General features: G+C 40.4%; 1 protein-coding gene across 3 annotated transcripts; it reads left to right on the forward strand.

Annotated features, from left to right (window-relative positions):
* Positions 1–2,510: 2,510 nt before the first annotated feature.
* On the forward strand, positions 2,511–11,654 carry LOC108696222 (beta-microseminoprotein). Of its 3 annotated transcripts, none has more exons than XM_018225379.2 (5): positions 2,511–2,531; positions 5,977–6,109; positions 8,117–8,213; positions 10,116–10,221; positions 11,381–11,654. In XM_018225379.2, exons 2-5 carry the CDS (start codon positions 6,107–6,109, stop codon positions 11,508–11,510), a joined length of 336 nt encoding a protein of 111 aa, XP_018080868.1. In that variant the 5' UTR covers positions 2,511–2,531; positions 5,977–6,106; the 3' UTR covers positions 11,511–11,654. The 3 variants fall into 3 exon arrangements, with proteins under 3 accessions (XP_018080868.1, XP_041424740.1, XP_041424739.1); XM_041568806.1 differs by lacking the exon at positions 2,511–2,531 and adding an exon at positions 5,586–5,716 and having other exon boundaries at positions 5,982–6,109; XM_041568805.1 differs by lacking the exon at positions 2,511–2,531 and adding an exon at positions 5,587–5,716.
* Positions 11,655–12,275: the final 621 nt, after the last annotated feature.

The following is a 12,275-nucleotide window of genomic DNA, read 5'->3' on the forward strand; positions in this document are numbered from 1 at the left end:
TATAACAGCGCTGCTGACTGTATATGAAGAGAAACATAGTTACACCATCAAACAATTTCAACATAGCTTGCAACAAAAGTGTCCATTAATTTACTGTGTAACAGTTTCAACAGTATTTCATAAGACAGATACTGTCAGATTCCTGTGTACCCAGTCCCAGTGCTATGGAATTGAGTGGAGAAACACTACTTTGGAAGGTTTATATTGTCCTTCAGACAGCAGATTGATTCTGTGCACCGCCTTACCTTACCTGCCTTACCTGGCAGTACAAAGTAGCCACTAAGTCTTGTACATTACCCTAAATCTACTGTAACTGAACTATGGTTTTAAGCCATGTGCAGCAGGGTTCTCTATTAATGGAGAACTAAACCCCCTGCAATGTTAAGTCCCCACTGGCCCCCCTCCCTGCCTCCTCTCTGCACAGTCTTACCCCTGAATTCTGTCCCCTCTTGAAATAGTGACCGCACATGCAGAGTCAGCACAGCAGAGCTCATGGGTGCCATCTTCTACTCTTCTGTGATCTTCGTGAAGTGAGCAGTGTAATGTCACATGCACAGTTGGAACAATCTTCCGGTTCTCGACAACTGCACAAGCGCCGAAAGAGACAGAAATTGCCAAAGGGAGGAAGAAGACACGAAGATTACCAAAGAGAAATAGATGGAGCCCCTGAGTTCTGCTTCGCTAACTCTGGCTCTCAATTCCTGCCAGGGGATGTCACTCTCTGGATGTCCTTATAGGGAAGAACATGCCACGGGATCCCAGGGCAGGATTCCAAGAGCCTTGGGGAGAGAAGCCAGTAGCCAGGCCTCTCGGTTCCTGCCAGGGGATGCCACTTTCCTGATGGTCTCAAAGGAAGGAACTGGCCACTGGAGCCCAGCAGGGTTCCAGGAGCCTTGGGGAGAGAAGCTGGCAGAGGGAGGTACTGGCTGCAGGAGCCCAAGAAAGGGTTCATGGAGCCTTTGGGAGAGAAGCTGGCAGCCCAGCTACATTGACCTTAGTTTGAGTGTGGGTTCAAGCACCACTCACCCTAGAGGAAACCGGGTGCAGCTGCCTATGGAACACCCAGTTTTACCAGGATCCATTTTATATATGACAGTCACATCACCTTCTCCCTAAGCTAAAACAAAACCACTCTGACAACTTAGTTTGTAAAATTGCCTGTCAGGAACTGTCATCCCTTCCCAACTGGCCAATCCCGATGAAAGGCCACACCCTGAGGGTGGGGAAAGACAACCTGGAAGTGACATCTTCCAGAGAGAGGAAGTGTGCGTTGTTGGCACAGAGAGACTGAGGTAGACTCAGGTGATATGGGTGGCTTTGGTCCCAAACTGCACAGGGACTTGGGAAACTGAATGTTATTAAGGTCAGTTCCAGTATTGAGCTCATCCATAAATGCCGCAGATCATCCCAGTATGGCAGCATAATAAGAGAAAAGTGCTGCAGACTCCCCCTGCTGTCTTCTCAATTTCACTCTCTGGGATTTGTGCTACCTGCACCATTTTATCCATTCTGTTACATTGCCCACACATTGCTGTGCCCACCATGCTTGGAACACCATGAACAGAGAATACCCTGGCCCTGTGGACCTAGAACTGACATGGTTGAGACTCCATCTTACTTGTACAGTCTATGCAACAGAACATGTGGGACTGTACTTCAAATAATAGGCTGGGTTCCCGATCTGTTGGGAAATATATTGTCATGGGGGTTCAAAGAGCCAACCAAAGTAAACGGCCCCACCACACACCAATATGGGAGTCTAGTTGACAGAACTGCAACATTTATATATGAAATCTTGGTCAGTATGACAACAAGCTAAAACATAGAAGACTTTTGGGGTCTATGTGAACGAGAACCACATAGAGCCAACAGTTTTTAGTTCTGTGGTGCACTACCTGGTATAGCATCCTGTTAGGAGATCGAGAAAGTTTGTTCAAACAAGTAATTCCTCTCTGTCTCTGCGATGCTGTGTTATGTAGCCTCATTGATTCACTTCCCATCCACACCCCCCCCATAGAGACTGCTTGATGCTGCAGTAAAGGGATTTGTCGAAAAAATATGCATGTCCAAGGGTGGTGTATTAAGTCAGTATGAGCAAGGCCAGGAGTACCCCTGAAAGATGCATGGCAGGAGTGAACAGTAGGCAACAAAATGGGACTTTGGAAGAATTAATAGGAATTTATTTATATTTTGGAATATTCAATCAATGCCACCCTATTAAACCATGGTAATCCTGACCACTTCTTAACATCGACAAATACAAGAGGTCCTCTGCACTCAACCCATTATCAATATATTAAGGACATTGAAACATTTTGTGCCTTAAGCTCATTGCACCGTCGCTTAATGTTTTTAAAAATTAGTGGAGAGCACAACTTTTCTTTGTTTGTTATAGTTTATACAGAAGCAGTGACCAGCTCCATGTTGTAGCTCCCACCCTTTCCAGCTATAGTCAGGTGACCCTACTGTTGGCCAATAAAAGTGCAAACAATTTTGGGAGTTTTCCTTTGAATGCAGCAAGTAAGTTGCAGGTAAAACTTAGTCCCTGTGTAAAATGTATAATGAAGCAATAGAATTCTTAATGAATCAGATGAAAATTGCATAGGACAGGCCAGATATGGAATGACTTTGACGTAGTTGGCCAGCTTAAATATATTGCAATATATGGACAAACAATCCCTGTTTTGTTTAAATGGTAAGGCATTTTTAGTAGCTTAAGGCACAAAATGTGTCAATGTCCTTAATATATTGATAATGGGTTGAGTGCAGAAGATCTCTTGTATTTGTTGAATTTTGTGGTAACAACCTCATTGCACCATTTGTGGTGAGCGCTTCTAAACATCTACCGTAGGGTTGCCATCTCACCCCTTTAAAACTGAACACATATGGAATTCACAGCCTGCATGGCTAATTAGCAATTCAATTAGATGCATGGCTGCACATAAATCTGTTCAGTCTGTAGCATGCATCTATATGAGTTGCTAATTAGCCATGCAGGCTGTGTATTCCATATGTGTTCAGTTTTAAAGGGGTGAGGTGGCAACCCTAATCTACCTACTGCTTTGTTTGACTGCCATTTTCTAGCACTTCGTAAATATTAGCACTAGTGTCGTACCCCTGACACGATTGCCATCCCCTATGCTGGAATTTATCTGCTCTAATTGGAGAAAACCAGACCCTGATTGACAGAGCAAGCAGGCTGTGTAGAAATGGACAGATTTTCAAAACCACTAGAACCAAGTTTTGGGGCTGTAAAAAGATCTCTTGCTCACTGGGGAGTGGGCCAAACAAAGTTATTGGGGTTAACAGGTACAAGCTATAATATAATTACTAGAATTAAGCAGTATAAAGAGGCTGCAATATATTGGTGTCTATAGCGGTATACAACTGCTGCATCCAAATGAATAGGATATACTTCGCATATTGCACATTTAAATAATCTGTGACTGTTTATACATTGTTCAAATCTCCAGCGCTAACACTTAATTAGCATAGAAGCCAACAATTTTTTCATCACTCATTGGAGTCTATGGGCGTCATTTTTTTCGATGAAAGATTTTGCTCATTATTAGTTAGCTATCATAGACTTAACACAGTACAACACACTGATTGTGACATACCCCCATGTTTACAGGACATAAGCAGAGAGGTAAAATCAAAACAAGGAATGGGTTAAGTAGCCTCCCCAAGCACAAAAATCACCCTCCGCCAATGTTCACAGTTGTTCCTGTCCTTGGCTTTACAAAGTATATTGAGCCACTAACCTCACTGGGGACATCTAGTGGTATCCTGAGTGCAACTAAATTGGTTATTGTGGGATATTGCAACACCTAATGGGATAGCTAGGTCTCCATCAGTAAGTAAAGTAATGCGTGGCTGGGGTCCCTGTAAGAATTTGCAGATCTGCTACACCTACACGGCCATTCTCCTGACCCACTGAAACAATACCCTGACTGGAACACACATCCCCTTTTGTGGCAGTCCAGTACCCCAAACAATCCTTTCTGTACTGCTTGGATGGTTGTTCTAGGTATGATTAATAATAAATCCATCCTTCTTTTACTTGTTGGCAGGACCTACAACCATGAAGGCCCAGGTGACCAGTGGGCTAATAATTGCAGCCAGTGCCCTGAGAGGCACAAAGACAAAGATTTGTAACAGGTAGTTTAGTAAAGGCACAGTGGTATTTCCCTACTATATGTAGAAAGTGTCACTGTCCTTTTAAAACTGACTAATACTCCAGTACTGGCAATCCTTAAATTGCAATAAAGCATAATAAAACCATGTTAGGCTGGTTAGTTTTAGTGATATCCAACTGATCAGTCTGCATACAGATATGCCACACACTTGTCAAACTGCATTGATCCACTCATTTGGCCTAAAGGCAATAGCATAGATTGCCCAGTTAGCTACTAACATCACACAACATGGATATGATACTTTTGGTGTGGAAGGAGGCTTGTGGGGAAATGACTTAAAGGGCACCTGTTACCCTAAAATATTTTCCCCCATCAAAGGTGCAGGCTAATTTTTTTTTTTTTTTAATTTGTCCCCCGCCATCGCTAGGCCACCCACTCCGGGAGTGAGCTCCCTGTACAAGAGGCCATGTTGGGGCACACACATTCTCAGAATAAGTGAATGTTACAAATTGCTCAATATACACATGCATAAATGAAATCAGAAACTTACTGATGAGTGTATTTTGCCCTTTATTGATGCTGCTCATCTTTGCACCCCTACTATTTTTTACATGGGGGGGCTGAATCTGAAGCATTGTCCCTGTGTATCTCTGCCTATTGCTATTCACAGAAATTAGGTTCAGTCAATATGTTTTTCAGAGAAGCTAATTTATGTTTTCTGCTTAGTTTGCCTTTATAAAGATGAGCTGCATGAACTGGGGAGAAAATTTAAAACAAAACTCAGGAAAACCCGACCCTAACCCACCATCCCTCCACCCGTGCCTGCCCGAGCATGACTTCTGGGTTCCCTTAATAGACCAGCGCCCCCCCCACTGATGATGCCACAAAAGGGGCGGGGCGAGCAGGCGCATGGCTATGAAAGTGGAAGACGGCAATATAAGGTGGCGGCAGGGAGAGTAGAACAAAGAGCTTGACCCGGACCCGCCTGCCACCCACAAATGGGGGTTTGTTTGCTTCAGAAACTCTACTATATTTTATTGCTGTGTAGCCATAAGGGCAGCCATTCAAAGCTGAAAAAGGAGAAAAGACACAGGATTACACAGTAAATAACAGATAAGCTCTGCAGTATACAATGGGATTCATCAGAACATATGTTATCTATTGTTTATCCTGTGCTTGAATGGCTAACCCCATGGCTACATATCGGCTTCTTTACATAAATTATAGTTGTGTTTCTGAAGCAAACCCACCAATTTTACCAGTGCAGGGCAAAAGTACAAGTATTTTAAACACATTAAACTTTTGTTCTTACTGTTCCTTTAAACATTAAATAAAACCAATAGGACAGTTTCCCCAGTAACGTAACTAGAGGGGGCGGGTCTCCTTCGTACTCTATTTTCTGTCCGGAATCAGTGGCGCGCAAGCTGCTGGGGGCCCTGAGGGGGTGTGGGACCTGGCCCAATCGCACCCCCTGCCCCCGGTAGTTACACCACTGAGTTTCCCCACTAATATAGGAGGAATTATATCTTGGATGAGATCAAGGACAACTGTAGTTCAGCTTTGTCTGAAGAAATTAGGTACTCCAAACTCGTTAAAGTGGTGTTCTGGAGTGACAATTGGACAAAATGTACAAAACCACGTTATGCATACAATGGATTTAGGCTTTTGTACTTTTGGTGCTTTTTAAACTCCAATTTAACTTAACTAACAACATATAATATTATATTTCTTATACCAATTTCAGTTTACTTTACTTTTGTGAATTCCCTCCTAGGTTTGTTATATTTAGACATGCATATAATTAGTTTTACTTTTGTAACACTACTGTCCCTTTAAGAACAGGAATGTTTTTTACCTGGACTGTTGCAAAACACACTTTTCTCGGAAAACTGTATTGCTCAATTCCAATCTGATCTGCTAAAGGAGGGGGAAGCAGGACTTACTGTTCTGTGATAACTGGAAACATAATGGTGAGTGGCATGTTATTTTGCAGCTATTAACATTTTAGATTTGATATCCTTTTTATTCCAAGTTTAAAGAGCTTGGCATGCATTTAATTTCCATAATAGCTAGTTTTCATAAAATTATAAGTTCTCAAGAGCAATGGTGTTGCTTATTATTGCTATATCTTCTCTCACCTGCTTTATATCAATATAATTTAATCTTGCACACAAAAATGTTTATATATTGTCCTGTGTATTAACGGAGTAGCATCTAAAATGTATATGCCTTAATTTTCTCTAGATTTCTCCTGAGTTCATTAAAATGTTATATGGAAAATATTGCCCTAAGAATATATATCATGGCTTTTTTATTTGTGTACTTTTGGGGGCTGTCGTGGCAATCTTTAAACTGGCCATACACCGAGGGGGTATTTACTAAGACTCGTTTTTCCATTTTTTAGTTAAAACAAAGTAGACAAATTTACCTAATTTATCAAAAACTCTGATTGAAAAAGTTTGTGTGGGAAAGTCTTGACAAAATTGTGCGTCAAATTATATGACTTTTCCGATTTTGACGCTTGAATCGCACAACTTTTTCCATTTGAAGCCCAGAAAACTCAACTTTTTGGGATTATCAAATGAAAACATGCCTGAAACCCTGGAAGATCATGAAGATAAAAAAACATCTTGAAATTGTAAAAGGGACATCTGCCATTGATTTTTACATGACTTTGCCAGGTCTCTCCCCCCCCCCCACTAAAAAACTCGACCAGAATAAATTAAGGTTTCATAAATAGACCCCCTAAAGATCCGCTTGTTTGACGATGCGAGTTTGGCATTCAGACAAGTCTGAGTCTGTTGTTCAGTAATTTTCTGCTATAAGGAAAATTTTACTCCAATTTAACACCAATGTCAGCTTAATGCCACTTTTGTATTTTCACCCCCACGTGATTCAAATGTCCTGTTAAAAACATTAAGGTTACATGCACTCGGGGGTGCAGGAAAGTTATCCTATATGTGGAAATTTGCCTTCTCCGTTTTACCCCCACTTGCCGGCTGCACAGCAATTACACTGCAGTGGCTCAGCAGCCTCACAACAGGTTATCCAGAAGCTTCTGCAGAGAGGTCATACAGAATCTTTGCCTTTAAAAAAAACATTCATTTCTGGCAAAAAAAAGCCTTTTCAGAATGCCACGTTGGTGGAAAAACATCTATCAAGGTCTAGAGGTATTGGAAATGAGGGGCGCTTGAGAAATTTTGGCACACACATGCAATAATCCTGATGGCTCTAAGGGTTAGTCCACACGAGGAGATTCGGGGAGATTTTGTCGCCTGTCGACTAATCGCCTCGTCTTCTGAGCGACAATCTCACCGAACTGCCTCAGTGTGTTTTACCATAGGCTACAATGAAAAGTCGCCTGCACTAAAGCACACGCGGCGATGCGTTTTCAATGCCTCACGGAGGAAACTTTGGGCAACTATTGAAAACGCATCGCCGCGTGTGCTTTAGCGCAAGCGACTTTTCATTTTAGCCTATGGCAAAACATGCTGAGGCAGTTCGTGGAGATTGTCGCTCAGAAGACGAGGCGATTAGTCGCCAGGCGACAAAATCTCCTCGTGTGGACTAACACTAAAGGAGGAGCAGTATGGAAGGATTGATGTTTCCAAATACAGACATTGTGCAGGCTTAAAAAGCTATGAGGCCTGGAGCAGAGGGCAGGCAGGTTTTTGGCAAACACAACTGGACCATTGGGTACCAAATGGGGCTGATTGCGTCCAAAATAATTCCTTTACGCATTTCACGTGGTGCGCCACGCAACTTGGTGTATTTTTTTTATTAACAACATTTTGATGTCAAATCCAAAAAGAGAAAGTAATATCGGTGAAGTTATTTTACTCAAACTTTTTAATAAAAAAAATAAAATTTTAACAAGCTTAAATATTTTCTGACATAAACATTTAACACTAATGTAACACCAAATTTGTCTTAACGCCACTAAAGTGAATCTGTACTTTTTCCAAAAACATTTTCAGAACATTGTTTTGGCTTCTGTGATTGCCTTTGGCCTTTTGGTCACAGCATGTAATGCTTTTTGCTTCACTGAGCTTCCAAAAATGGGACAGACCGAAGGTAAGTCAGTATTGCACGGCTGCAGTATTTACTGTGGCTTACGTTGTATGATAAATCACAGCTTTTCACATTTAGCACTGAAGTGTTATGGCTGCCTTTAATAAGATCCCTGGTACTAATCTTATTTCTGGGGGGCAGGGAAAGATCGCAGCAGGTAAAGGACAAATGTAAACCTGCCCAAGCCAGAGCTGTGTTTTTTTTATGATAATAAAAAAGACAAGTAAGCTTAGCTAAGTAAGGCAGAACAGTTAAACCTCTGTTCCCATTCATATGTCTTCTCTTCTGCATATAAGGAATGTTCTGTGTTCCCAATAAGCTGTGCATGTTTACTAGATATTCCCAATATATAACCCTCCAGTTGTTGCAAATTTTGGGTCTGAGAGAATATTACATAATTCTACTAGACTGTCTATTCAATATATTAAGGAAGAAACTTACACATAAGCTGATTACATTTTACCATTTTTTGATAAAAGCTGATATACAGTAGAACCCCTATTTTACGTTTTTCAGGGGACCAAGAAAAAATTATGTAAAATCAGGGAAAATGTACAGTAAAATCAGAGAAATGTGTTAAAGTAACTTTTTCTTCAAGTACTGAAAGGATATAAGCACAGGAGTCCATTTTACTTTGAGATACAATATTTACTGTGTTAATAACAAGCTTTATGCATTGCAGTGTTAAAGGGGAACTCCGGGTTCCAACCGAACATTTGATAGAGACCCACATAACACAGAAACCCCTAATATACCCATCACAGTTACCTGTTTCTTCAAAAAGTGCCATTTTCTATGCTGAAATCCAACTGTTTAACAATTCTTCTCTTTCTGCATTATTTGAAATCCTGGCAGGGAAGGGGGGACTAAACATTGATGTTACAAATTGTAACAACTTCTCCACAGCTTACAGACAGCATGCAGGAACTACATAACCCACAATGCACTACACTGTGATGTTCCTTTCCTTATTGAAATCACATGTGCAGGGAATTGTGGGGTTTGGAGGATGCAGGCTGAGGGACAGATGGCTGTTGATACAAAGTAACAGTAGTCAGCCAGCTCAGCAAAGTAGTCGGACAGATCAGCAGGGGACTAGGCTTAGGGAACTGTTGCAAACTATTAAAAACCATGAAAAGTCTGCATATTTTTTAATTCATGTATATTGCAAAGTTGCTTGAAATTGTTTACTTTTCAAAAATCTTAAGTTACTGTGTGTTTTTGTGGAGTTCCCCTTTAATGTTACACTATGGGGGGCATGTGCAAGGCCTCTCTGTCAGTCACATACACAACCTAAAGCAATCAGTGATTGGTGCAGGACTGTATAAGGGGCAGACTAATTGGAATTTACCATTTACAGGCACAACCATGGCAAAATATACATCTGGTTAGTATTTTAAACCTTTTTATTTCACAAATAATAACATTCGTAGAGGGGAAAAAAAAAGTTTTGGGGTACACCAGGACCACATTTTGATATAAAATGACTTAAAATCAGGCAAATGCACCCATTGAAATGCATTATAAATTGCTGGGACCACAAATAAAAAATGTAAAATGAGGGAAAACTTAACATCAGGATACTTAAATCGAGGTTTCATTGTATCCTACATAGGGAATAATATAAGCTTAAAGGAAAATTGAACCCTCCTACTAATTAAACCCCCTACCCTACATAGTCCCCCCTCCCTACTTCACACAAGTGATAACACCTGTAAGTGCCCCTCATCCTTTAATTACCTCTCAATGCAGAGTCAGCGCAGTGGAGCTCACGGGCACCATCTTCCTGCTTTTCTGGTTTTATTAATAGGGGGATTGAATTCTTCTACTTCTTTAAACACTTCATGTCTTGCTATTCACAGAGATCAAGTTCAATCAGTGTATAAAATTATATTTTCTTCTTAGGTTGCCTTTATAAAGACAAGCTGCATAGGTTGGGAAGCAAATTTAGAACAAATGATTGTATGGACTGTACCTGTCATATGGATGGCAAAATGGCATGTTGCCAAGCGTAAGTTACATTTTAATAAAATTCTACAGAAACGACAAGATTAATGATTAAGGGGCGAAATATATAGGCTGTTCAGATTCTGTGCCAGTGGGTTTCTGCTGTTACGGTGAAAACTGGGAAGGTTGTAAAGACACAAAACCTCCTTAAATCAGACCTAAAACAGCTAGACGTTAAGGATAATTGAAACTGTGATTTTACTTTTTAGGGGAGATTTTCAGATTCAAACATTTGGGAGGTTATTTACTAAAATAATAAATAAAAAAATAAAAAAAATTGAGATGTATTATACCCCCTAAGCTGCTAAAATCTCAAACCTGCCAAGGTCATGTAGAAGTCAATGGCAGATGTCCCTTTTAAAAATTGAAAATGTCATGATCTGCGCTGGGTTTCGTCTAATAATCTGACAAATTTGTTTTTTTTTGGGAGATAACCCGATAACCTTGCGTTTTCACTCAATTTTATTGTCTTTTCCCGACCCAACTTTTTCGAGTTATTTTAGTGCTAAATGAGATAAAATCTTGGATGGGAGTTTGGTCAAGGTTGGTTAATAAAAAGATGAGAGAAATTTGAGTTTTAAGAAGGCTGCGATTCTTTAAATGGAGGCCCATGAGACCTATTGTTCTTGGGGCTAGATGTTGCTGACTGCAAGAGGGAGGGGTGGGGTCTCAGCCGACCATAGCATCTGCCAACATAGTAAATCACTTAGGCAACTTGTATGTATCTGTTTAGAAAACAACACAATCTCTTTAGCCACCCACATACCAGGTGTTAAGAATATATTTGCAGACTCACTGTCCAGGTTTAATGTTACAGTTTTGTGGCACTGTATGCACAGAAACAGTGGTGTCTATTTGCAATATGGTTGTGCATTTGGGGATTCAAGGGCCATGCAACTGATAAGGAGCTCGGTTTCCAAGAAAATATGGCACTTTGAGGTTAATGGCAATGTTTTAGCAGTGGGGTAAAAAACAGTGTGAAGCTGCACCAAAATCTGGTTTGTCATCTCTTTTTTTAATGGCAGAATGCGGCAGGACAGAGAAAGTGCCAGAGGGTAGGGGCTATGGCCAGACTTACAGTCCGTGATCATACAGATATGCTTGTGGGAAACCTGTACTAAACCATACAATGTAACAAACATGCCTTTTTACATTTTTTATAGGTATGCTACCCCAGTGGAGTATGATAAGGAAAAATGTATAGCTGTTTTTAATCGGAAAGCCTGCCATTATCGCGTTGTGGAAAAGAGAAATCGATCAAAGGAATGTGAGGTTTTGGCTATGGTGGGCTGAGATAACAGTCTCCTTTGGCTACAGCTTCGTGAATGGAATTCATATCCTTAGATGCAAAGATAAATCAGCTTGAATTATATAAAGTGTTTAAGAATAAATAAGATTAATTCAACAAATAAGTAAAAATAAAGTTATTAAAAAAAATAATCTTGCTAACATTATTACACACACTATACAATGAGTCATTATGAATGCACCTGCAAGTGGAAAAAGATCCAAAATAAATGAAATATAAAGTATAAGGATTACACACCCAATTATAAAAAGGCAAACATTTATTTCATCAGGCCTGCCTTTTTTACTCTTTTCTGTAATTTATGGACTTTGCCCTTGATGAAGACCACTTATGTGGTTGAAACGCATTATAGGGCCAAAGTTAAGTGTGTGGGTTTTTTTTGATGAAATAAATGTTTGACTTTTTATAATTGGGTGTGCAATCCTTTTACTTTATATTTGATCTATGTTAAAGGAGGCTATATTTGGGTGGTCTCCATGGGATGTGCACCCCACAATTAATAATGGGTGTGCGCCTTGTAAATTGTATCTTTTCATCTAAAATAAATGCACTGAGAGTATATATTCATGCAATTCATTACGGTTCTTGCATCCAAATATACCCCAGCACTTCCACAAGGTCTCCAATGTGCCATCTTGCCTCTTCTGAAGAATGGTGTGCAGCTGATCCAACTGATACTGGAGAACCCTAGTGTGACTGCCACCCTTTACCTGGTGACAAATTCAGGGTTCCCACAACAGCTTGCATCA

This window comes from Xenopus laevis, chromosome 7L (assembly GCF_017654675.1).
Source record: "Xenopus laevis strain J_2021 chromosome 7L, Xenopus_laevis_v10.1, whole genome shotgun sequence".
Lineage (NCBI taxonomy): Eukaryota > Metazoa > Chordata > Amphibia > Anura > Pipidae > Xenopus > Xenopus laevis.

Coding starts and splice junctions, on each gene's coding strand:
- LOC108696222 (XM_018225379.2), top strand. Junction 8,214..10,115: donor AAAAATGGGACAGACCGAAG/GTAAGTCAGTAT, acceptor TTTTCTTCTTAG/GTTGCCTTTATAAAGACAAG. Junction 10,222..11,380: donor AAAATGGCATGTTGCCAAGC/GTAAGTTACATT, acceptor CATTTTTTATAG/GTATGCTACCCCAGTGGAGT.